This window comes from Mirounga angustirostris, unplaced genomic scaffold, assembly GCF_029215605.1.
Source record: "Mirounga angustirostris isolate CCGP_5_RB_7025 unplaced genomic scaffold, mMirAng1.0.hap1 SCAF_2, whole genome shotgun sequence".
Lineage (NCBI taxonomy): Eukaryota > Metazoa > Chordata > Mammalia > Carnivora > Phocidae > Mirounga > Mirounga angustirostris.
This window is the reverse complement of record NW_026991710.1, coordinates 128,230,540-128,256,675: the sequence shown is the minus strand read 5'-3', so window position 1 is coordinate 128,256,675 and position 26,136 is coordinate 128,230,540. Positions and strand designations below refer to the sequence as shown.

The 26,136-nt window shown below is 35.9% G+C and overlaps 1 protein-coding gene across 6 annotated transcripts in view; it reads left to right on the top strand.

The window, feature by feature from the left end:
- FBXW7 (F-box and WD repeat domain containing 7) overlaps window positions 1–26,136 on the top strand; it is a 221,113-nt gene that overhangs the window by 106,414 nt on the left and 88,563 nt on the right. For 4 of the 6 annotated variants that reach the window (XR_010409589.1, XM_064585174.1, XM_064585172.1 and 1 more), the window contains exon 2: window positions 23,110–23,688. Coding sequence is in view for 5 of the 6 variants with exons in the window: in XM_064585174.1 (XP_064441244.1) it covers window positions 23,179–23,688 (510 nt within the window). In the remaining variant the exon portion in view is untranslated. Of the gene's footprint in view, window positions 1–22,430; window positions 22,481–23,109; window positions 23,689–26,136 lie in introns of all 6 variants that reach the window. The other 2 variants (XM_045880293.2, XM_064585173.1) reach the window with 2 other exon arrangements.

Genomic DNA, 26,136 nt, shown 5'->3' with positions numbered 1-26,136 from the left:
TTTTCCATAGTGGCTGTGCCAGTTTGCATTTCTACCAACAGTGCACAATGGTTCCCTTTTTCCACATCCTCCCCAATACTTGTTGTCACTTGTCTTTTGATGATAGCCATTCTAACAGGTGTGAGGTGATACCTCATTGTGGTTGTGATTTGCATTGCCCTGATGATCATGAATAGAGCACCTTTTCACGTACTTGTTGGCCATTTGTCTTCTTTTGAAGTTCCATTACTCTTCCCATATTCTAACCAGATTATTTTTTTGCTATTGCGTTGTAGGACTTCTTCATATATTTTAGATATTATAACTCCTTATCAGATTTATATAATTTGCAAATATTTTCTCTCATTTCATAAGTTGCTTTTCCTTTGTTGATGATTTCCTTTCCTGTGCAGAAGCTTTTCAGTTTGTTGCTGTCCCACTTGTTTTTTATTTTGTTGCCTTTGCTTTTGGTGTCAAATCCAAAAAAATCATTGTCAAGACCTGTATCAGGGAGCTTACCCTCTGTTTTCTTCTAGGAGTTTTATGGTTTCAGATCTACATTTAAGTCTTTAATCCATTTTGAATTGATTTTTGTGTATGATGTAAGATAGGGTTCTAGTTTCATTCTTTGTCATATGGCTGTTCAGTTTTCCCAGCACCATTTAAGTGAACAGAGTGTCCTTTCCCCATTGTATATTCTAATTTCTAGAATAGAGGGCTAGTTTCTAGAGTCACTAGAGGGGTTCAAGGGTTATCAGAATGTTCTATTTTTTGATCTGGTGCTGGCACTTTTTAGTATAAGTTTTCTATTCAAATAAAAGGTCAATAAATGAAGGAAAAAAAACAACTTGTATGCTCACAGAATTACTTGGAAGCTGCTTATTAAAAATGCAGATTGGGATTCAGTGGCTCTAGACGAGGTCTCAAGTTTCTTCATTTAAGGCCCCCCCCCAAACCCAGTGATTTTAATGCAACTTACTTTGAGAATAAGACTTTTTAAAAAAAGCATTCTTCTAAAATTTTAACTAGTATAATATTTATTAAATTTAATAAAATGGTTCAAATATATTATGTACTTGACATTAAATAGGAATGTAGCTAGAGACGTTAAACATCCAAAATGCAGAATAGCTTTATAGCTTAGAACTCTCTCCATTTCTTATGATAATTTTTAATTAAAAGCATCAGGTTCTTAGACCTTTTTATTTCTTTTACTAAACAGAAGGGTTCTCCCCAACCCCTCTACTTTTTTTTTTAATCCTCCTAGAGAGTTACCACGTGTGTAACTATGAGTGGAAAAATAAAAAGCTACTTTGATTCTGAATAGTCTACCGCTGTTCGCTAAATGTTTTGTTCTTAGACAGCAACATGTTAATGGGTTCAAATTTATGTCACAACTAAATAATCACTACATATCGTAAGTCTGTAGTATCAAAACCTCAAATGTAAACCTAACAAATTTAAACCTATTAAGGATCTATGATGTCAATAGCTTGTTATTAGGCAAATAAAGCAACATTGAACATCAAATAAATGTCATGTACTTCAGAATAATTAAGACTTTTTTCTTGAAATTTAAAATAAAGCTAATGTTCACTGGCTTTGCAGATCATTGTTTTGACATCAGTTGACTTCCCAGATGTATCGCTAGGGTTCTTGTTAAAAATGTAGATTCTAATTAGGTAGATCTGGAGTGGGGCATGAGATTTTGTATTTCTAACAAGCTTGCAGGTGATGACAGTACACTGCTGGTGGAAGACCAGATTTTGAATAGCAAGGCTCTGCTTTGTCTCTTCCAATTGCTCTCTTTCATTTCTGTCAGAATAATCTTTTTGATGCATAGATATGACCGTATCAGCTCTCTGCTTATAGCCCTTTGGTGACTGCCAGTCTCACATTCATCTCCCTTATCATGGCATACAGAGTTCTCAAGAGTTGGATCCTGTGTGTCTTGAGCCTCATCTTCTAGTCCATCGCTTTCATTTCTAGTAATTTTGTACCCTACAATTCAGTTTTAAGCCCAGCAAAACCACACATCTCACATGTCTTTATTTCTTTAATTAGCTACTTTTAGAGTGCCACCTAATAGTACTTTAGTACTCACTTTAAATATTATATTCTTTGTAAAATCATGCAAGGTCTCCCTGCAAGGAATTAATTATGACTTTTGTTCCTGGCAGTAATGTGGAATACCAAATACGTACTGTGAAAACTGTCTCAAATGAAGCAACCAAAATGCCAGAAAAAGTAAAGATATAGATAGGTAGATAAATTTACTGATTCAGCCATAGTGCTTACATGACAAGAAAGACATCCACAGTGGCTAAAACAAGAGACCCTGTGAGCTAAGAATGGGCTAAAGCCAGTTTTTGCTCTGGGTGTTTTTCAAAAGGTAGAGGCCTTGGGCTTCTAATTTAAGGGCTGCCTTAAGTGCTGGAGACAAAGAGGCAAATTAGAAGACCACATAAGATGGGTATCTAATATGAGACCCACATATAAAGTGGGAGCCCAAAAGGTTCTGTAAGGATGAACAGAAAATAAACCTACCACACAAAAATGTACAGTGAGGGACCTTTCAGTCTCAGTTTTAGTTTTGGGTAAAGGAGAGGCAGAATCCTCCCCCCACCTCCTGAATTTGTAACCATAAGTAGCTTGTCACATAGAGCTCTGTGTAGCTCTGAAATCCTCAAGCAGTGAACTTCAAGTGGTAATCAGAGGTGGTGGTGTTTCAACTAGCTGAAAAAACCTGAGTTTTCTCCGGAGCAATGTAAATTTAACCTGAGGCTCAGAGAATTCTACAGATAAAGTTCCAAGGAAGAATGCAGCTTGAGAGGCAAGTAGATGAATAAAAAAAAAGAAAGGTTGAGAAGTGGAAAACAGAATGTAAAAGTCTAGCACATTTAATTGGAGTTTCAAAAAGAGATGATAAAAAGAATGGAGAATAAATATTTCAAGAGATAATGGCTATGAATTTTCTAGAACCATTGAAGCTCATCCAGGGAACTTAATGAATCTCAAACAGGAGAAATTAAAATGAATTCACATCTAGACGCATCATAGTGTAGAACACATAGAACAGTCAGGATGAAGAAAATATTTTAAAAACAAGTACAGAGAAAAGACAGTTTCCTTAAAAAAAGGAACAGCAGTTTGGCATTTGGCTGAATTTTGATAGCAACAGTGGCAGCCAAAAGACAGTGGAATAATATCTTCAGTTTGCTGAAAGAAAACTATCAGTCATATATCCATACCCAGTGAAGCAGTCTTTCCAGAAAGAGGGAAAAGCAGAAACCTTTTCAGGAAAAAAAAAAATTGTGATAGTAATATATTATTCCCAGGATGATCTCTGTTTGCTCTTAATTTAACATTCTGGACCACTGGCAGTCCCTTTAAGTAATTACTCCCTTTCATAGCAGAGGAAAGGATCTAACCTTCATGCTGGGTTACCAGGGCCAAATAATGATAATACCCGCGTAATTAACAGAAATTTTCTCTTTGGAAAGCACTACCCTTTATATTGTTAAATTTGCTGTTAACAGTAGACTTAGATTTTCAACATTTGACATTCAGAAAGTTTAAAAAGTATCTTTGTATGCATAAAGAACTCTAGTTTCCTTTATCAAAAATTATCTCTGTGTAATAGTAGCATTGTTATATTATTCAAAACTTTTAAATATTACTTCCTGTTTTATGAGATAGCTGCTTAAAACGTTAGCTTAAAGCTTTAAGTTAATTTAAAACAGAAAAATCTGGGAAGAAGACAGCAATCCAGTTTTTATGTCTTTCTGAATTTATGTATAAGTAGATAAAGTACCAAACAAAACAAAGAACCTGTGGGCAACATTTACCCATGACATTGTATTTCCTGAACCCTGAAATACAACTGGGTAAGGGCAAAACACCAATAGCTACAAGACCTGAATATATCAATCAGTGTATTAGTAGGAAAAAGCAAAAGGGAAACAACGGGGATCAGACTTGGCAACGGGAGACCCCCTCAAATAGTTAACTGGAAAAGCCAGCTGGCCAGTTAACAGATGAAACTAGTAGGTCTTTTGCCTACTCCAACAATGAACGAGTGCTGAGTGCCGTGGGCTCTCAGGACTATAAGGGCAAGGGTAGTTTAACCCCTGTGAACTCTCAGAACTGACCTACCAGGCTGTCAGGGCTGTCTTTCAAAGTAAGGCCTCCTCACCCTTAAGGAGAAACTGTGGGAATGGAATCAAAATTGCATGGAATAGGGACAAAGGAAAGAGAAGTGCCAAATGAAAGTTGGGGAGAATAGAGCCAAGACATCTCAGAAAGCAAGTTGCATGTTTTTTTTAACACTATATACAATAGAACAGGGAGCTCCGTAAAATTAGAAAGACCATTTACATTAATAGACCAACAGTATCCAGAGGAAGGAAAACCGGAGACCTAAATTGTGCTGAGACCACATGTGGAAGACTGTTCAGCTTTGAGTGTTAAACTTTGAGTGGAGTAGTCAGTTGGAGCTCTTAGGATGGTGAGGGAGTTCAAGTCATGCCGTATCAGGAATGATTTAATGAAATCGGGGTGGTTGTGCTTGAAAAAATAAGCTACATAGCATTAGGATTAAATTTCATTTGTGTAGCAACCAGAGAGGCCATACTGGGTAGAAATTCAAGGAGGGAGAATTTCAACTTCAGTAAGGGAAGAAGTAAATTTAAAATGGTCAAAAAGTACAACATGTTGTCCAGGTGGTGGAGGCTGCCAGTCTCTAAAGGTATTTAAGCAGAGGTTTGGTCCTCTGTCATCAGTACTACTACTATTTATTGAACACCCGCTGGGTGTCAGGTGCTAATATAAGCACTTGACCAGTGTTAATTAATATTTATAGTACCCTTTGTGGCACATTTTTCATATGCCATGTTTATGACCTATTAAAGAGAATCTAGGAGTCTTAATATCTCGCTTCTAATTCAGCTCTTCCCTTCCTTAGCTGTTGTGATGTTGGGCAGGGTACCTAAATTTCTAGAATCAGTTTCTGAAGCTCTAAAATAAGGGGATTAGAAAAGAATACCTCTAAAGCTTTCTGGTTGAATCTATTTGTCTTTGCGTGGCTCCTAACTTTTCTGACCACCTAAAGCAGCAGTTTTCAGATTTTGGTCTTAGAACCCCTTTACACTCTTGAAAATTATTGAGGACCCCAAATATTTTTTGTTATATAAATTCTATTTATTGATATTTATTGCATTAGAAATTAAAACTGAGGGGCGCCTGGGTGGCTTGGTCGATTAAGTGTCTGCCTTCGGCTCAGGTCATGATCTCAGAGTCCTGGGATCAAGCCTTGCGTTGGGCTGCCTGCTCAAAGGGGTGTCTGCTTCTCCCTCTCCCTCTGCCCCTTCCCCTGCTTGTGTGCACTCTCTTTCTCTCCCCTCTCTCAAATAAATAAAATCTTAAAAAAAAACAGTATTTAAAAAAAAGAAATGAAAACTGAGAAATTTTAAAAGCATAAACAGTTGTATCAGCCATTAAAATAATGTCATCATCACAAATTATGGTCAGAAGTCATATACATTTGGAAGAAAATGAGTACAAAAGCCAATAACCTCTTGGTATTATGAAAGTAGATTTGACTTCAAAGATCTGGAAAGTCTCAGCAACTCTCAGGGGTCCGCCTGCCACACTTTAAATACTACTGACCCTGTTCCTGTCCTTTGAGAGGTTAGAGAATGGTTTTCTTGGCACTGAAAAAGAGGTGGAAATGCATCCTTCGCCATGTAACCAAACTTTGGTATGTTTTGGTTTGGAAGATAGTTTAACCTGTGAGTACTCTAACTCAAATTGTAAAGATTTGAATTTGAGTATCTTTAATGATTGCTGATCTCCTTTGTTCTGTTATACTTAACTCATGATGAAGTTAGCCTATTTAAGCCTTCTTAAAAATGATAACAAAGTTGTTTAATAGCTAATAAGTAACATATTAAGTACTCAAAGATGTCAGACACATCTTTAAACATTTAACATGCATTATCTCTGTAATCCTTACATAATCCTGTAAAATAGAGGTACCATTTAAAGTTCCCTTTTGCAGATGAGGTAACTGAGATTTAAAGACATTAAGTAAATTTGCTCAAGGTCACATAGCTAGATAGTGGTAGATTTAGAATTTGTGTAGTCTAACTACTGAACCTGGGCTGTTAGGTTAACCCACTGGATTTTATTCAAATTCATGCAGCTGTTTCACTGTTAAGTTGGCTTTGACATTGTGCTGAAATGATCTATTTCTTAATGTTCTTCATTGATACTAGTATTATTCCTTCTGCTTACCTCAAAGGAAAAACTGCTGGAGCCAGGAATGGTTTATCTTTGATCACAGGACTGTGTGATTTCCACTGCCCTGGGAATGTGATTCTGACCTCATTTCTTCATCTTTAAAATAGAATCTACATCATAAGTTTGTTTTGACAATTAAATCAGGTTTCATATGTAAAACATTTAGCAAGGCCCGGCACAAAGCAAGATTCAATAATAGGTAATACTTATTTTGCAGTTGTTGAGAATTGATAAGGAAATGAGATTACAAAGTTGGATAGCGACTTTGGGTTATAGTCTAGAATTTGATTTCATTGTTATGCTTAAAATCTTTTCAATTTAAACTGTCAAAATACTTGTAATCGTATGTAACTATAGAGCTACATTTATAGATTCAAATATAGCTTTAAGAGTACTTTGTAACTAGTGGGCAAAAGCAATTAGAGTGTGTGCATGAGTTTTGGGGTGTGGGAGATATGGGGTGCCCCTTTTTTCCTAAACGGGGCCTGGGAAAAATCTTATATGATTTCTTTTACTTTGCTGGGGGCAGCCTAAAAGCCTTTCTTGTTTTGTTTTGTTTTGTTTGACAGGGCCTAGACCCATGGCCCATGACCCTGATTGGAAGACAGGTGGTGTTTAGGGGTCTGAGGAAGAAGAGTGGGCTCTATCTTAAGGTGCTTTTATATCAAAGAGATAGTTGTAATGGTGTCCTGTTACTGTCACTTGTGCCATTTGTTTCTCTTGCTGCTGTAAGATCCTTAATTATGCCTTGTTGGGAGACAAGTTGGCCCGGTGGAATGAACATAAGCCTTGTTCAGGCATTGGTTCACAGTTTTAAACATGTTTGTTAAATCTTGCTAACTGTAAATCTTTGGGCAAGTGACCTTAGTCTGAGCTTGTTTCCTATTTTGTAAAATGGGAATTACGATCTCAGTGTTCTCGATTAGATGAATAAGCTGTACCTAACATAGTGTTAGTTCATAGTGGGCTCTCTGTGAATGTTTGCTGATTACATGAATGCAGTGGAAGCATCTTTACTAATCTGAATATAATACAGACTTCTTAACTTATAAGATTTCTTCCTAATATTTTTGTTTCTCTATTTGGAGTAGGTGAATTGCTGCAGTAGAAAAAAGGCATATTTTTATGGCTTTCATTTATTATTATTATTTTGGTTAGCGATCTAATTTTTTCTAGGTGGGAAGAATAACTTCAGAGTGAAGGAATCCTATTAGAAACTTGAAGTTCGGGGCGCCTGGGTGGCTCAGTCCTTAAGTGTCTGCCTCCGGCTTGGCTCAGGTCATGATCCCAGGGTCCTGGGTCGAGCCCCTCATTGGGCTCCCTGCTCAGCGGGAAGCCTGCCTCTCCCTCTCCCACTCGCCCTGCTTGTGTTCCCCTCTCGCTGTCTCTCTGTCAAATAAATAAGTAAAATCTTAAAAAAAAGAAAAAAAAAAAGAAACTTGAAGTTCTAAGAAATATTCTTCCTAACAAATCTGAAAATCACTAGTTTTGGGGAGCAGTGACCACTCTTATTGTCTTCCTAGTTATTTGAATGGCTGAGTTTAGTGATAAAATCCTTAGGCAGTCCTCATTGTGATAAGGAATTTGAGTTGTGACCAACCCACAATGCTTCCTCTTAGTTTTAGATTGAGTGTACAACACAGCATTGTACTGAGATTGAGGGTGTTTGGAAGTTTGAGAGTGTTTTACAACCACTGCCTTGTTAGGTTTGTCCAGAGATACTGTTCTATAACCTGAAAAATTTTAAAAATTTCTTGTCTGAAAATTACAGATCATTACATAAGGGATCTAGTTTACTAATTTAATCATTATGACAGTATTGCTTTATTTCTACATAAATAGAGAACATCTTTGTAAGAAAATAATGATACTTCTCACCATTTAGAAAATAATAGCTCTCAGTCTTTACTAAAAAGGAAGGAAAAAAGAATAATTTTAAGTGGATTATAAATGTTTCTTGTTATTAGAGTTAATGTTTTAGATGTTTTAGATTTTTTATTTTCTTGGTGGTGGTGATGGTTTTTACTTTTTTTGCTTTTTCAGTCACCATAGTATTGCCAGATAAGGACAGTGGTGGGCAGTGATGGAGTCAGGCTAGAATGAAGTTTATTTTATTTGGTTTCACTGTAATTACATAACTTTTAGAAATTTTTCTTGTTCATATGTCTTACAAACATCTACCTTGGGTAGATTTTTTTTCATAATTTTTTAAAAACTATTTTTATAGCCATTACACTTTTTTTTTTTTTGATTCAGAGCTTATGTCTTTGATCAACATTTTATCACCAGTACCTCACTCATGTTAGAGTTTAAATATTTCTCTTTTCCAATTCAAATACGCATTTTCTAAAACTACACTTTGTTCAGTGTGGTCAGGCAGTGTTTTCCCCCAATACGCCTACTCAGCCTTCCAAACAAGAATTGGAAGAGGAAGATGGAATGATGTTTCTTAGAGTCTGTCTGTGAATAGTGATTCTCTGATGTATTCATCTAAATGAGGTAATTGTTTTTCCTCAGTGAGCAAGAAAAGAAATCCAGGCAGCAGTTACCTGAGTTCTGACATGCCTGCTAAAACCCCCCAGAAACCCAGGCAAAGGGGCATCAAGCAGTAGCAAATGAAAATAGAATTCCTAAATTTAAAAAGCAGATAAGAAGAAGGCATTTTTTCCCCTTTGTGGTCCACATTAGTCACCATGCTAAAACTATGCTGAGATGGGAACTCTATTAAAAAAACACTCATTAGTTTTCTATAGACAGTAAATTTTCTATATTATACTGGTGTGCTTTTTCTGAAGTTCAAAACCTTATTGTAAAATGATAGTGAGGCAGAATAGAGGCCACAGCTAAAAGGAGTTGAGTCAGTGCTCGTTGTGGTAGTGTTGTTTTCCTTGAAGATGCTGAGTTAGTTCTGAAATTTAGCAGATTCTTGTTTTTCTTTGTTTTGTGCTCATCAGCTCCTTAGGGTAGTGGCTTCAAGATTGGTTTTCCTTCTAGTACAATTGCTGTTTTAGCTCTTTCACATTCGTCATTCAAAGTTTTCTCTACCTGCTGTAGAATCTAGCTTCACAGTGAATGCTTGCTGATTCCTCAATGCCAGGTATTGGGGACACTGGGAAAACTGCCACCTTTCCTGTTAAAGTGGAAAAATCAGTATTCTGGGCTTTTACCCTCACTCTCTGATGTGATCATAGCTGGTATTAGTGTAGAGAAGACCCAACTAGTGGGCCCAGAGCAAAGAAGTCCAAAGCCTTTTTCAGCATTTAACAGGCTCCTAATGGGAGAGTCAAAGAAGGCAAAGAAATTTTTACCTTGTCTTCAGTTAATATATACATTTTTAACCGAAGTGCTTTTTATATTAAGTGCAATCTATACATGAGTTTTGACAGTACATATACCTATGTAACCAACACCTCAGTCAAGATACAGAATAATTTTTGTCACTCCCCAAATTTCCCTTGTGCTCCATTCCATTCAATCCGAACTTAGGCAACAACAGTTCTGATGACTATTATTATAGATTAGTTTTTTGTATTCTTAAACATCATATAAATGGAATCATATAATGTTGCTTTTTTTTCTTTCCTGGCTTCTTCACTCAACACACTGTTTTTGATATCCATTTCGGTTCCTGTATCAGAAGTGCATTCTCATTTTTGTGTACCCATTCCATTGTATGAATATATCTCAATTTTTCCATTCTTCTGTTGATAATTATCTGAGTTGGGTTCAGTTTTGGCTATTCTGAATAAAGCTGTTATAAGCATTCTTACACCAGCCTATTTGTGGACATTTCTGTTGGGTAGGAGTACATAGGAGCATATGTGCTAGCTCACAGGGTGTGTGTTTTTATAAGAAACTGCCAAATGGTTTTCTACAGTGGTAGTAACATTTTAAAATCCCACTAGCCATGTATGAGAGTTTGACTTTCCTATTTTTACCAATGTTTGGTGGTAGTTGGTCTTTTTTAATTTAGCAATTCTTATGGATGAGAAGTAGTATTGCATGATGGTTTTAATTTGCATTTCCTTGATGGCTAGTTTTACAGAGGACCTTTTCATATGTTTATCAGTCCTTTTATATCTTTTTTAGTCAACTGTGTCTCACCCATTTTTTCATTTAATATTTGAATGATGAATGACTAGTTAGTACATGAATGACTTCTGTGGTTGTTGACTTTTATCACACAGATTTCAGCATTTATATGCAAACCTGACACCCCTCCTGCTCCCGGTCATGATATTAACACCTCTCTACCTAAAAACCCTGTAGGAGGGATCTATTTGTTCAGTGACAGGGTGTGTTTTTCAGAAGTAGACTTCAGTTTTGAACTACCACAAATAGAAGTATCTGATAACAATGTAAGATGAACACTTACATTTTCATATTTTAAAATCCCCCATGCTTTTTTTTTTTTTTTTTTTTACAACGTATGAGAGGCTATTGAATATATTTCTAGGAAATGGAAAAATTACCCTATGGATTTTGTTTGTATATGTTGGTTATTGGTTAACAGTTTTAGAAATTATAGGAAGTAACAGATTATATGGACTGTAATAAAGTTATATGTACAGTTGAGTATCACTTCCTAAATGTGAAAGAAGTGTGTATATATTGTCTGTGTATGATCATTGGTGTATCCCTGCATTTTAAAGCTTAGCATTGTAATATATACTTGATATGTGGTGTCAGTTAACATCAAAAGAAAAAAAAAAAGCAAACGTAGTTCCTGTTTTCTTCATGGAATTGGAAGGTGAGACACATGAAATAGCAAACATGTTCACTTTTCTAGCCTTCTACTTTCTATAATATATTAAAAAAGACAACTCACAATATGTCAGTCCTCTTTGCTCAAGCTTACCCCTTTATCAACCTGATAGTTACGGCTTTCTTTTATTATAAGTCTGTGTTCCCAACTTTTTCCTGAATGTTCTACCACTGTTTTCTTTTTCCAAGTGGAAGGAGGAGGTCCTTGTATTCAAGGCCTGTGCTTGCCAATTTCAGCAAGTTCTGTGACACAGAAGAATAGAAGAATGAAGGAAGGTGACTTACATTGCCAGATAGGGTTAGTAAAGGGTAGGCAAAGAAATGTGTCAGAGAGAAGGAAGACATCTTTACAAAGATACAGACATAGAACATATAGTGTATAAGGAGAATACAAGTAGATGAATATTGTTGGGTAATGCACAATTTAAGACAAACCAGTTTGTATTGAAGATGGATGGAGGCAAGACCAGATTAGGAACATCTTGTGTACTGTGCTTAGGAGTTCGATTTTATTTTATAGAACAGTAGTTTCAGAAGTTTTCAGAGTCACTCAGTGGCTGCTCATTCTTTCTGTGAACACTGTTCTCTCCCCTTCTCCAGTTGCCCTCACAAGTTCTTTCTTTACCCGTTTAGTATCTTGCCTTCATTTGAACTAAGGCTTCAGCATGTAAAAAGTTTGGAAACTGCCACTGAGGTGATGACATTTCATGTTCTGGCAGCAGCATAGAGGGTAGGTGAGAGGTATGACACACAAAAGATGGGAAGATTACTAGGGATGCTATTCAAATAGTTTGGGCAAGAGGCAGATAGTATCTGCTTATTAAACAGCACTAGAGAAGTGGAAACCATTGTAGATCTACTGAAGGGGTACACTTAGAACTTAGTGATGATATGAGTGGGTGACAAAAGTGGCAGGACAAGGCAAAGGTAGTTTGTAGCAGATAATGGGAACCAGATTGATGTCCAGATTTCCCCCACTCCACCTTTTTTTAACTTTCAAAATAGTCCCAACTATAGTATTAAGAACTTACTTAGCCCCAGAACCATTTGATAAGTTGCCAACAGGATACCCCATTACCCCTAAACTCTTGAGTATGCATTTCTTATAAACAAGGACCTTCTCTAACATAACCACAATATAATCATTAAAATCAAGATATTGACATCAATATATTAGATTTTCTATTCCTCAGACTCCATTTGAGTTTCACTAGTTGTTCAGATAATTATCTCATATAATAAAAAGATTCCATTCAAAGTCATGGACTACATACATTTAGTTATCCCGTATCTGGAACAATGCCTTGATCTTTACTTTCATTCCTTTAACACTTTTTTAAGATTATAGGACAGTCATTTTGAACAAGGACCCTTAATTTGGGTTTGTCTAGTGTTTCCTCATTAGTGGATTCAGGTTATGCATCATGGGCAAGAATTTCAAAGAAGTGATGCTGTGTTACTCTCATTACTTCTTATTAGGTAAACATAATGTCAGTTTGTCCCATTACTGATGTTCACTTCAGCCTTTCTCAATCTTTTTACATTGGGGAAACCCTTAAAATAATCTTCTCCTGGGAATCACATAAAGATGATTATATCTCCAGCTCACAGTACATCAACTTGATCAGTAAGTTGTAGATGTAATAATTTATTGGTAATTGTCAGTGCTCTTTTGAGTAGAGAATGTTCTTTTTCTGTGCATCTGTTTATATTGGCAAATTCATTAGTCCCCTCTTTTTGTGTGGTTCCTTCTTCCCACAAAGTATTCTCAAAATTATTTTATTTCTTTACTGTGAATTTACCTCTTTAATGTAAAATTTATATTTACTTTGTGTGCTTGTTTTATGCTCCACAAATATCAACTCAGGGTCAAACACAAGATAAGCAAACATGTGCTAACACCAGTTAGTGTTAGAGGAGATTCTAGTTTTTTTCTTTTACTTTACTACTTTGTCTTTTTTACCTTACTCAAGTAGGCCTTATCATAAACTTCTTTGAGATCCAAATTAGATATGGTATGTGTAGAGTATGTGTAGGAGTAGTTTTCCCTTCATATTTACAGCTAAAAATGACATTTTAACCAGGGAAAAATACCCCCTGCTAATTAAGCTTAGCTTACTTTCCTTGGGATAAGTCTCGTTTATCTTTGCATAAATTTTGCAAACTCATTAAGAAATGTAATAAATTTCATATAACTAGCTTAAACCAAAATGGGACTTAATTTTTCTTAGTGTAGGCTCAGCAGATTTAACTTAAAGATTATAAATTGATTTTAATAATATTTACAGCATGAAAATTTTTTGACAGTATTGAATAGTAAAGCTACTAAAACCATAAACCAAAGCAATATGAATAAAAATATTGCCTAGATACTCTTTTATAGAAGACTTAGAGAAAACATTTCCTTACTCAGTGATATGATCATGCTCAAATGTAGGCCTACCAGCTAAAAAAGTAGTTCCTTCACTAGGCTTATCTATGCATAAAAGTGTGATTTTTGAATCTAAAAAATTATTTTGACTTCTTTACTGTGAACTTACCTCTTTAATGTAATAATTATATTTACTTCGTGTGCTTGTTTTATGCTCCACAAATACCAATTCGGGGTCAAACAGGAGATAAGCTGGCATGTACAGATTTCCTTTTCATCTGAAATGAGACTGTTTCTTAGCTTACTCTTGATGTTCATTGAGTAAGAAAAAGATTGTTTGAATGTGTGAGAAGTTGAAAACTGAGGCATAATGTTCACTGGTTTCTTATGAATAACAGGATATTCTTTTCTCCACAGAAACCCAGAACTTGTCTGGGGCAGATCAGTAAAACTCATCCTGTGTAAGACTGCAGCTCTGCCTTTTTCTCAAGGCAAATTCTCATAATCAGAAGATTCAGAAAAAGAGTTCTGCCCAGTGATCATTTGTGTTGAAAGGGAAGAAAATCAGCTCACTTTTGTTCTGTAGCTTCTCAGGTTGTTTCCAATAAGACTTGAGAATTGATGATACCCTTTAGTTAAGCCCAAGCAGCAGTGGAAACATTTCACAATCTCCTTTTTGTAATGTGCTGTTTTCCAAAAGTGCATTTTCCTTTTAAATCCAAGAATCTTGTCCCCTGAAGTCAAAGCTTTTCTTCATGTCTTACAGAGACTGAGGAGTAAGTGCTACATTGGCTAGTTTCTGCAGCCGTTCTTCATCTTCAAAGTATTCCACAAAAGCTAGCCTTCTCTTGTCTTAAAAGGACCCTTTTTAGCTCAAATACCCTGTTGAGAATTTTCCTCTGCTGAGCCACTGGATTTCTTTATGTAGTAGAAAATGTTCTTCAACATTCTGGAGTGAAATGACCTTTGTTTAATGAAGTTAGCCATTTTGTAGTGTCTTGCACACATTTTAATTTTGTCTCAAGAGTTTTTGACACCAGTATATAGATGCCTTCTGTGTTAATGCAGATCCCCAGAGAAATAGATATCAAGAGAAGATATGATGGGCAGGTAGCCCCCCACCAGAATTGGCTGTTGGAGCATTCCCACCATGCTCAGTCATTTGCTGGGAGAAGCATAGAGGCATTATGCCAGGTGTAAATGTTGCAGTGGATTCCAAGATGAGGGAGCAAGTTCTGTTGAAGGGGTATCTGAGCAGGGCACCGTTGTGGCCACTATACCCTCCTTAACCTATTTGGGCTTTGACACCGTCCTGCCACATGGACACCTCTCTTACCCTGCTCACGTTTGATACCCTCACCCAGACAGATGTTCTCATTTCTGCTCTGCCTTTGACCTGCTGGTGTTTTCCACTATTGGATCACTCCTCACCCTTCTTATTCAGGCTTTGACACCAGTGCTGGTCCACTTTCTTTTCTCCTACCCTCCCCCACATACAAGGGGGCCCTCCTCACTCTGTTTAAATTGATCCCTCCCTGCTGTACTGCCACCCTGCCTCCCACACATATACCTTACTGGCTTGGCTCCACCAGATGGCTTTAGGACTAAATTGTTGAGGGAAGTGATAGTAGAAGGAAGAGGAAGAGCCAGGCTTCTTAAATATGCAGTTGGCTAGAATATGGTTCCATTCACTGACATAGAGAAAATAGTAGGAGCATCTAATTTGGGCCTCAAGTCTGTGTGTGTGTGTGTGTTGTGTGTGTGTGTGTGTATAAACAGGAGTTTGGATTTTAAGATCATGGATTTGGGGTGATTGTGAGACAATTTGGTAAAACTAGTAGGCTCAATAGAGGAGTTTGGCTGGAGATAATAGAATTGGTTGTCATTAGCTTCTATGTGATAGTTAAAACCCTAGGTTTCAAAGAAGCTGCAGAGAAGGAAGGAGCTAGCAACAGAGAACAGCAGTGCTGCCTGAGGAGTGATACCAAGAAAAGGATGATACCAAGGGAAATTGAGGGACAAGAGAGTTGTAAAGAAGAGGGAGTGCTTGTTCAATAAAGTAAAAAGCTATAGAAATGGTAAAAGATCCAGTGGGATTTAACAACCAGTTTTGGGTGGTTTTTTGTTTGTTTGTTTTTGTTTTTAAGATTGATTGATTGATTGATTGATTTGAGAGAGAGTGAGCAAGAGTGGGGGAGGGCAGAGGGAGAAGGAAAAGCAGAAGCAGACTCCTTGCCTAGCAGGGAGCCCGATGTGGGGCTCCATCCCAGAACCCTGGGATCATGACTTGAGCCAAAGGCAGGCGCTTAACCAACTGAGCCACCCGGGTGCCCCTAGCAGCTAGGGTGCCCCTAGCAGCTAGTTTAAAGTTTAGTTTTAATGGAGTAAACACAGATTGCAGAGGTAGGAGAGTTAAATGGGAATGAGGAATTAAATTTGGCCAAAACAAAAATAATCAGTTAAAAAACATAAAAAATATGTATTGTCATGTGAACTGAGAAATAGTGTTCAATATCATTTCTAGTAAAGATATATATGACTGATGAACCATGTGGATTTAAAATATTCAAAACCATAAACCTTAATGAATATTTGCTGCTTACATGAATACTTGCATCATGCTCCCCATATTGTTCATTTTGTGTTACTTTTGTAAATCTCCATTATTAAGGACCTATTCAGTCAATTTTGTAGTCCTTGGAAGATTTCCACCTTAAGTTACATCTGTGGTTTCCCAGTTAACCACAGTATAAGCGATGGGGAAGTAGAATTACTCAACAAACTATGTGCTTTTGAAGTATCAATCTTTTTAGTCACATACTTGTTTTTTTATAGCTTGTGTTAAAATAACAAGAAATTTGATAAAAGGAAAAAAATGATAAGTATTAAGGCTAGATTTTTACTCAGTTTTAAAAATACTACACAGAACGTGTTCAGTACGTTTAAAAATGTGTTTAAAGTTACCGATATTTTGTTTGTGACGTGGCTTGAAGTTCTTTGGTAAAGAAAGTGCATAATTGGCTTTAAAAAGATTTAATAAATGTTTACTCACTAAAAAAATGTTTTGAGGAATAAGCTGAGCATTTTTGGCTTTGGGTAGGTGCTGAGGATAACCGTGGTGAAAAAGGGAAGTCTTTTTCGTTAGGGAGCTTAAATTCTAGTGGGAAGATAACACAGATAACAAATGGGTGGACAGATAGATAGGCATTTACTGTATTGCAGACACTAGTCTAGTGCTTTTATACATTGCTATGGAGAAGAGTAAAACAGGGCAAGGGTGAAAGGGAATATGATGCAAGGGAGTTATTGTTTTAAATAAGATGATTAGGGAAAGTGTCATTGCTTAGGGGACATTTGAACTGAGTCTTGAAGAAAGTAATGGGAAGAACCATGTGGATATATGAGGAGAGCATTCAGGCAGAGGGAATGGCCAGGGCAAAGCCTCCGAAATAGCAGCATATTTTCTTCTTCAAGAAGGAACAGTGTTAGAAAGAGTGAAGCAAAGTGAAAAAGAGAGAATAGAATATAAACTCAGAGTGGTGGGGGTATGTGTAGATTATTATACAGAGACCAACAGGCAACCATAAAAATTCTTTTATTCTAAGTGAATTTTTATTGAGTGAAATGGGAAGCCCTTGGTGGATTTTGAGTCACTGAGTGATATGATGTGACTTACTTTATCGTAAATTCTAGATACTGTTAATCAGTTTGGCCATAGTAATTAATAAATAAATAACTTGGAGTGTAGAAATATGAACTTGGAGTGCTAGTAAGTGGTGGGGCCACAAGAGGGCTCCTGATGATCAGGAAGCTTCCTTTAGGATTCAGGGAAGATCCTAAGCTGCTTGCAGAAGGTGATTCTAAGCTTTGAGTTATCCTTCCCAGTGATCAGTACAATTTGGTTTATTTTCCTGCCATCTACATCTTAAAGCTTCTTAAATGACTTTGTTGCTCATGTCCAGTGGATTGTACCCTGCCACGTAATGCTAAAAATGTCTAAAAATTGCACAGTCATTTGGAGGCTTTGGCTGTTTGCTTAAGTCACCCCTTGTTTTATTAGTGTAACTAGTGTTCCCCTGTTACTTAGATTTCAAGGTAATTTCAAGGTTAGTGTTTGCCGTGGAAACAGCTCTAGTTCACTCTGAGACAGGCTTTCAGAGCTCAATTTGTTTAACATGTGTACTTGCCCACATTGATTCCTTTAAGCATCCTAAAATAAGTTCAAGTGGTTTTAAGTAATCAAAGATCTTTTGAAAAGCAAGGTTCATGAGAAACTAGTTAAAAAGTTTCTGAGAAACTAGTTTTTAAAAAGCACTGGAATTCAGTCTGAGGTGTCAATAAATCAACAAGGTATAATGACTAAACGTTACCCAGTATTTTCTAGGACTTGAGTAAAGTCCTGGAGTAATTCTCTTACATCACAGTAACCTTATTTCTGAATTTTTTTGAAGAGCAAAATTATTATAATACTTCTTCATCCTAGGATGGAGGTGACTGTAGGAATCTCTTCTTTTAGGCATCCTTAGGTTCAGAACTGTCACTATAATGAAAAACGCTGCCAGAAGAACACTGTTCTGCCCACTTACAAAGGGAAAAATGATGCCTTTCTCACCCTTTTTCTTTCTGGCAGTTACTTTGTACAAAGTATAACTTTATTTAATATGAGCTATCTAAACTTCTGATTTATTTGAAGAAGTTAGTGATGAATGTCTATTAGAGCTTCCAATTTCTTTGATCATTTATCCTTTGTTATATTTCCAGAAGCAGCCAATAGGTAATGCTGTGGCTTCTTTGTTGGTATCTCAAAATACTATGTGAATCTTGCATTGCAAGTAGTGCCCTGTCTAGAGGACTTAGATAAAGTAGGTACCATTCACCCTCATTATTTGTAGATTCTGTATTTGCGAATTTGCCTACTCACTACTGTTTATTTGTGACACCAAAAATCAATATTCATGATGCTTTCACAGTCATTTGTGGACCTGAGGATGCACAGAGTGGCAAAAAATCACTTGGCATGCACATTCCCATCTGAGGTCAAACAAAGTGACACTCTGCCTTCTTGTTTCAGCTCTCGTACTGTAAACAAGTGTCCTTTTCATGGTCAGTTTAGTGAAATATTTGGCTGTTGAAAATGGCCCCCAAGTATAGTGGCGAGGTGCTGTCTAGTGTCGAAATGTGCCTTATGGAGAGCATATAGGTGTTAGATAAGCTTCGTTCAGGCATGGGTTTATAGTGCTGTTGGCTGTGAGTTCAGTGTTAATGAATCAACAATATATATTAAGTACATGTCTTTAAATAGAAATATACACATGAAAAGATTCTATATTGATCAGTTGGCCAAAATGTTGTGACCAAAGCTTGCAGGAAGTTAACCCTGTGTTTCCCCTAGGGGCAGTGGTTCAGTATTTGTGATAACTTTATGGAACACAATTACTACAAATAATGAGAATGGACATGTTTAGGTAAGGTGGTGATTTATAGAGACTTTAGGTATCTGAAATATTTCATAATTCCCTCTCTCTAAACCATTGTTTTAGGTTTGTTTAAATACATACATCCAGAGTTATTTATAATGTAAAATCTGATTTTACCATGGGTTCTGGTCAGGTTAAAAGTCATTGATTCACTTGTAAAGAAACTTTTCTAAACATTATCCTCTAGAAAATTAAAATGTACCTAAAACATATAGAGTGTTCAGTAAACATTTGTTTTATAGTAATAATCTTTGAGCATTGTAGTGATTCTGGTTTTGGAAAAGAAGCCAGTATTTGCCCCTCACCCTGCTCACGCGCACTCGCACACGCTTTCTCTCTCAAATAAATAAAATCTAAAAGAAGGAAGTGTGCATTTTTGGGGTTAATATTTTATTAACTTTTGCTGCATGACAGTTTCAAGTTTTAGATCAATTGTTTTTTAACGTGGGGCTTTATAAACTATTTTTAAAAAGGTTCTCCCCCCCCTTATAAGAATACTTAGTTGATTCTGATTTCCTATTACTAATTGGATAAATGCTTACTGTTTTAATTAGGTCATTAGCTTACTTAATAGATCATTATTAGAAAAAACTAATTTCCTAAAAATACTGGGTTTTTTTTTGTTTGTTTAAATTTGAGTTTATGAATACCAACAAAATGAAATTTTCATTTCTGTTTTCCATTCCCAAAAATGGGTCAGAGAGCTCCAATCCAACATATATACTACTTGGACAAATTTTTATGTAAGTCTGTTGGGTATTTTCAGCCTCTTCAAATATTCTGGGATTCCTAGAATCTGACTTTTAGCTTTGTCATTGTATATTTTATATTGGCTATGCTTTAAATCTGATTCTTCTACTTGGATTTACTATTTTTGATCAGGTCTATCTGTAAGAATCTGTATTATTTTGAAAGCTCTTTATATGCCATGGTTGTAAATATGAGTCAGTTAACTTTATTGGCTTAAATTAAAGACGTTTTCTTCTCTGTTCCTCTCAATATAACACTAAAGTTACACAATGATAGTGATTTGACTTTTTATTATTCCTAATTAGTAACAGAAGTGTTCACTGATGATCAGTACTAGTACTATTTTAGAAATGCCAGTCATAAACTTTCTGTTTGTTGATAGGCTACTTACTAACAGTCTCCTCCCTCTTTTGCACATATTCTTTATGATTAGTTTTATGACCTTGGTTCTTTGATTTTTTTTACCGTGTAAGTTGCTCTTAATATGTCATTTAACCCGTTTCTATCTCTTTAAAATATGCTTGTTTGGTTGGCACACAAAGGGCAATTTGCTTGGGGGCTGCATTATTCCAGGCAATGACCCTGATTTCATGCTGTTCTATGCATAAACATCCAAGTGAAAAATGTCCTTATTAGTGTTAGGAGAACTAGACTTTAGATGCAATTACTAAACCAAGTTTTTAATTCTTTGATGGAAACCTGTGAATAGTAGATTTACCTTTATATACATTGGGATAGTATATATATTCATTTGCGTAGGTCAGTGTTTTTCAACATGTTATTTTTAACATGCTTTTCTGTGATGTTTTCATAGTTTGTCTTTTACATATATGAGTCAGGAAGATTTTGATGACCTTTATTTTCTGTAGTTTATTATTTTATTTTCTGTAGAAAACAACAGATATATTTAATGTGCTTATTTTAAAACCCTACTTCCTACCTCAGATAGAAATTTTGTTACTGTGCTTATCTGAGTTGTAAAGAATCACTTGACTTTTAAAAGCCACATTTAATATATATTACATCATGATTTATTGATTATATTTGATCATCAAAATCTCATGCACCTAGTAAAGTTTCTTTCCTGTCTCCCTAGAGGACTATTTCAAATCCCTTTCTTCAAATTTCTAGCACCTCCTCTCCCAAGATCACTGATGATAATGGCGACATTGCTTCCTACTTTAAAAAGAAAAGGAAAATAATTGAAGGAATGAGTAGGGAATTTCTAGACTTCCACCACTTATAAAAATCCACCTGTTTCCAACTGTTTCCACATTGAGAAATACGGTAAAAAGAAATAAATATGAAGTACCTATAATACCACTCTTCTTTCCCATCTTTTACTATAAATGAAGTATCCATTTTTTAAACTAAAACTAGTCCTTCCAATTTTGAACTCATTCTCATCATCCCCTTTTAATTACTTACGAATATCACTTCACCATTTCTTCTCTTTCTCGATTACATTATCAACTTTTTGTTTTGTGCTGGGTCATCCTTGTCAGTATACTGATATACTGCTAGTTCTCCAATCTTAAAGAATAAAAAATTTTCTCTTGACTCTGTTTTCCCTACCAATTACCACTCCCTTTAGTTTGTTCCTTTTTTGTAGCAAATTCCTAACTTGCTCGTACCCATCATCCCTATTCTCTCTTCCTAGTCTCTTAAATCTACTTTAATCAGATTTCAACTAATAAAACTCCTGTTACTGGTGACTTCCATGTTACTGAATCCAATGGTCAATTCTTTCTTTTCATTCTACTTGATCTATCATCAACAGTTGGAATTTTATACTTTCTCCTCCTGGGTATGCTTTCTTAAGGGCCTTGAGGATGTCACTCATTCCCAGTTCTCCTTGTTAGTCATCTTTGTTGGTTACTCTTTCTCTCAGAATGTTGGAGTGTCTCACAGCTCGGTCATTGGAATTCTTCTCTTTCTATACTTAACTTCTAGTTGTAATTAGAATTAAAAAATTCCCCCCCCCACTACAGCTTTTTTCTTAGAAAGTGTAGATTAGAGAAAATAAAATGAAATACTGCTATTTTAAAACTACCTTCCAGACTTTCAGACCCCATTTCAAAACTTGGAATGAGAACTATGGCCCTTTGGGAGATTCACCTCTGGTGGCAAGGGTTTGAAAAGTAAATAAGGCTGTTTTATTTAAGACCATTGTGATATAATATAATGTACTTATTCTTAGGACATGATAGAATATGGATATTGTATTTCTTATATCTAATAAACCTTAAAGATATTTTTAAAAGGAATTTTATATGAGCTTGGGCAGTGTGTTGGCATGATTTTATGTAACCTCAAACATGTCCATATAGATATCTGCAAAGGATGAAATTTAAGAATGAGCATTATGAAAAGATTCTTTATCAGATCAAATTTTAGAGTCTATAAAACGTAAAAGCAAATGTGTTTGATACATAACATTTGAGAAATATGGTTAAAATTAAGTTTAAGGCACTTATAATACCACTGCCTAAATGTAGTTTATATTTTGAAATACTGTCTTCTAGTCTTTATGCAGTTTAAAAATCGTGCTGTGATCATATAAGTACCTGTAATTTGCCCTTAGCATAATACAAACATCCATGTTCTCACAATTTTTTAAAATGCACATCGTGTTTAGGGATTGCACTATATATATATCCCATCTCATGGATTCCTTTGTCTTGAACATTTGGGTTTTGATTATTTTTATTTACATTTATTTTTATTTTTTGCCTTTGTGGATAAAGCTGCAGTGAGCATCCTTTGCATAATTTTTTTTTCTGTTTTAGGATTACTTCCTTAGGATAGATTGCCAGAAGTGGAGTTACTGGGTCAGTGGGTATGAACTTACGAACTTTTTTCCTTTTTTTAAAGAAAATAAAAATATTTTTTTTTGTTTATTTGCGCTCCAGTTGATTTATATTCATTGTGAAAAATGAAAATCATAACGATTATACTTGGTACCTGTCAGAAAACCATGTCTTAAGGCAAGGTTCTATGATCAGAGAAGTTTGGGAAATTCCTACAGTAAAAAAGCCTCTTTATCTTGGCTTACCTCAGTATTTCCTGAACTTAACTGATCATTAAATAGTTTTTTATGATATACTTCATAACATTTTCTGGAAGTTTTATAAATGATAAAGTTTATGAACTGATCTAAAATTGAAAATCATTTTATTGGTTAAATTGTGTTTTATTGGTGAAAGCAACTAAATTTATAAAGTTTCATTCTAAAATTATTTTTTAAAATATTAAAATAAAGCTGTTTACTATTTGATTTTTGTGTATGTCTTTATAAAGTCTCAATTTTTACATTTTGAACTTTCTATTGATTCCTAAAGAACATCTCAATAGCATCAAATACTTTTTACAGTCTTTAGTGAAATTTGGAATATAGACATAGAACATAAAAGTGGAAGATAATGTAGATTGTACAAACCTTTTTTTCCCCCCCATTTTTCCCTACAGAATGTGAAATCCTTTGCATCTTCTGATAGTCTAGCTAAGGTCCAAGAAGTAGCAAGCTGGCTTTTGGAAATGAATCAGGAACTGCTCTCTGTGGGCAGCAAAAGACGACGAACTGGAGGTTCTCTGAGAGGTAACCCTTCCTCAAGCCAGGCAGATGAGGAACAGATGAATCGTGTGGTTGAGGAGGAACAGCAGCAGCAACAGCAACAGCTAAGACAACAAGAGGAGGGGCACACTGCCAGGAATGGTGAGGTCGTCGGAGCAGAACCTAGACCTGGAGACCAAAATGATTCCCAGCAAGGACAATTGGAAGAAAACAATAATCGATTCATTTCGGTAGATGAGGACTCCTCGGGAAACCAAGAAGAGCAAGAAGAAGATGAAGAACATGCTGGTGAACAAGATGAGGAGGATGAAGAGGAAGAGGAAATGGACCAGGAGAGTGATGATTTTGATCAATCTGATGACAGTAGCAGGGAAGATGAACATACACATAGTAACAGTGTCACAAACTCCACTAGTATCGTGGACCTGCCTATTCACCAGCTTTCCTCCCCATTCTATACAAAGACAACAAAAGTGAGTATATTTAGTCTGCTGTTCCTGAGACATTTACCTATCCATATTAATTGTAATGAAACTTTCCTCACAGTCTTTGTTATTGCCGCAAAATTAATCTTCAGATGTGTAATAATAAAATGAACTAAGTTTTGTTTTACGGAAGGTATTAGAAATAGAAGTACTGATAATGGGATAATGTTACTACAAATAGAGGGAAAGTAATTGATCCTATTACTATGAAAAATCATTAATATCAAATTTTATTATTTATTATTTATCCCTGTGACAGGGGTTAGTAGTTTGTGTGCAGTAGAGAGGGTTGGAGTGAAATATGTTTTATGTAAATCAAGTAGTAAAGAATCTTGTCTTATTTACAAAATGCAGGTGGTTGGGGTGGGCTATGTATTCGCAGGTGTTACTCCAAGGTAAAAGTTACTGTCTGGTTTCTGCCACTACTTCCCTTATTTGCAGTTTTTGTTTTCCTTCCCATTCCTAGGAGTCAGCTCTGTTGTATGTGCCTCCTTACCTCATTCGGCTAGTGGTAGCCCATGGAGTTAGCCATAGACATGTTTTTTGTTTTTGTTTTTAGAGAGAGAGAGTGTGCATGTGTGTGCAGCTGGGTGTTGGGGGGAGGGGCAGAGAAAGGGGAAAGAGAATCAAGCAGGTTCCATGCCCAGCGTGGAGCCCAACACTGGGAATTGATCTCATGACCCTGAGATCATGACCTGAGCTCAGTCAAGAGTTGGATGCTTAACTGACTGAGCCACCCAGGCACCTCTTAGCCATAGGCCTATTTTAAAAGGTGGGTAGTTAGACTCCTGTCTAAACCAGAGACAGCTTATCAACTCCAGGACTTGGTGATTAATCTAGTGCTGAGAAAAACAATTCTGTTGGATATAGTCCTTTGAGGCTATACCAGAGAATAAGGACTGGAATATACTATCACTGCTTCCCAGTATTGTCTTTGTTACTAGATAGGCAGGAAGGTCCTGAAACATTGAAGTCTGTCTGAAATGGAAGGAGGAAGTGATTGGGCATCTGCAGTAAAGTTGAAATTGCCAGGGCTTGTTCTTTGGGATGGCATGTGGGCTTCTTTCCTCAAAATATTCTTGGGTGTTATATCTCTTAAAATTATGGTTATGACAAGAGGTAGGGATTGTAGAGAAAAAGAAGTAGCATTATTTCTCTCACTCCCCAGTCTTTCTATTGTATTCTTCTCCTCACCCACCCACCTCCCCCCATCAAATTATAGTCAAAATGAAATGATATAGTGCCTGGGCTTTGCTTTGAAATAATCTGGAAGGGGAGAAAAGGAAAGAGGGTATAGATTTGCCATGAGTTGCTGATTGTTGAAGCTGAGTTGCAGAATGGGGGTGGTTCATGGGTATTTTTCTGTGTGGTTTTTAAAGTATGTTTAAAATATTCCATAATTGAAACATTTTTAAGTTGTAAAGAATGTGAATACACACAGACCCCAGAAAATGATAATAAAGGCTGGAAATAGGAGTTTTCTTTACATAGCTTGGTCTTGTTGACTAGCTCCTAATTAAGTCAAGTAAGTGCTGACTTCTCTACATTGGATTTTATTTTCTCTGTATTTTGGTGCTATTGAAATTACAGGAAATTCAATAAAACATCATGTACTTTTCGCTGGAGTTAGAATTTATTTTAATCAATATTTTAGGCAGTCTATTTTAAGAGGAGAAAAAGTAAAAAGAATTATACTCAGAATGAATGAGGTATGTAGCACAACTTCTATCCTTTTTTTCCCCCTCAGGCTTCTATGCACATAGATCTTTATGTTTGCATGCTTTTTGGTTCTTTATTTATCATTTTAAAATTAAATAAAAATCGTGAATATCCATGTAGAGTAGACTTATAAGTTAAGCAGTTCTTTGGAATGGAACATTTTAATTCAAATAATAGCTTATTTTACAGACATTAAAATAATGTCCATAGTAGTTTGTCCTCTTACTCATATTTGCTTATTTTTAAATTTTACAGTGAATCATCAGTTTAGCCCATAAACAATATACAAACAGATGTAACATCATCTCCTTTAATGTAACCTGACCTGGAATAAAAAAATCTCAGACGCTAGGTTTAATACTTGAATTGCTTTTATCATTTTTGCTTAAGGTTGTGAAACTTAAAACCCTTTCTAAAACAGGTTTATCCCTAATTTCCCTAGCCTGTCTGCAAGTTTAGATTTTATTTAGTTGGTATGATCTAAGAAGAAGCTGGCTTCAGTAGTGGTTTATATCCATTCTACCATCTCTGTTTCAAGGTGTTGAAGCAATGCTTTGAATCCCCAGCCAGATGGCTCTACCAGTAATAGCTACATCCCTGCTTTGTTGGTAAGGCTAAGACCTTTTATAATGCAATCCACCCAGCTTTTGTTCCCCAGTCTCTTGATCTCTCTCCCTCAAGGTTACTACATGAAAAGAGGGGGTTTATGTCTTTTTT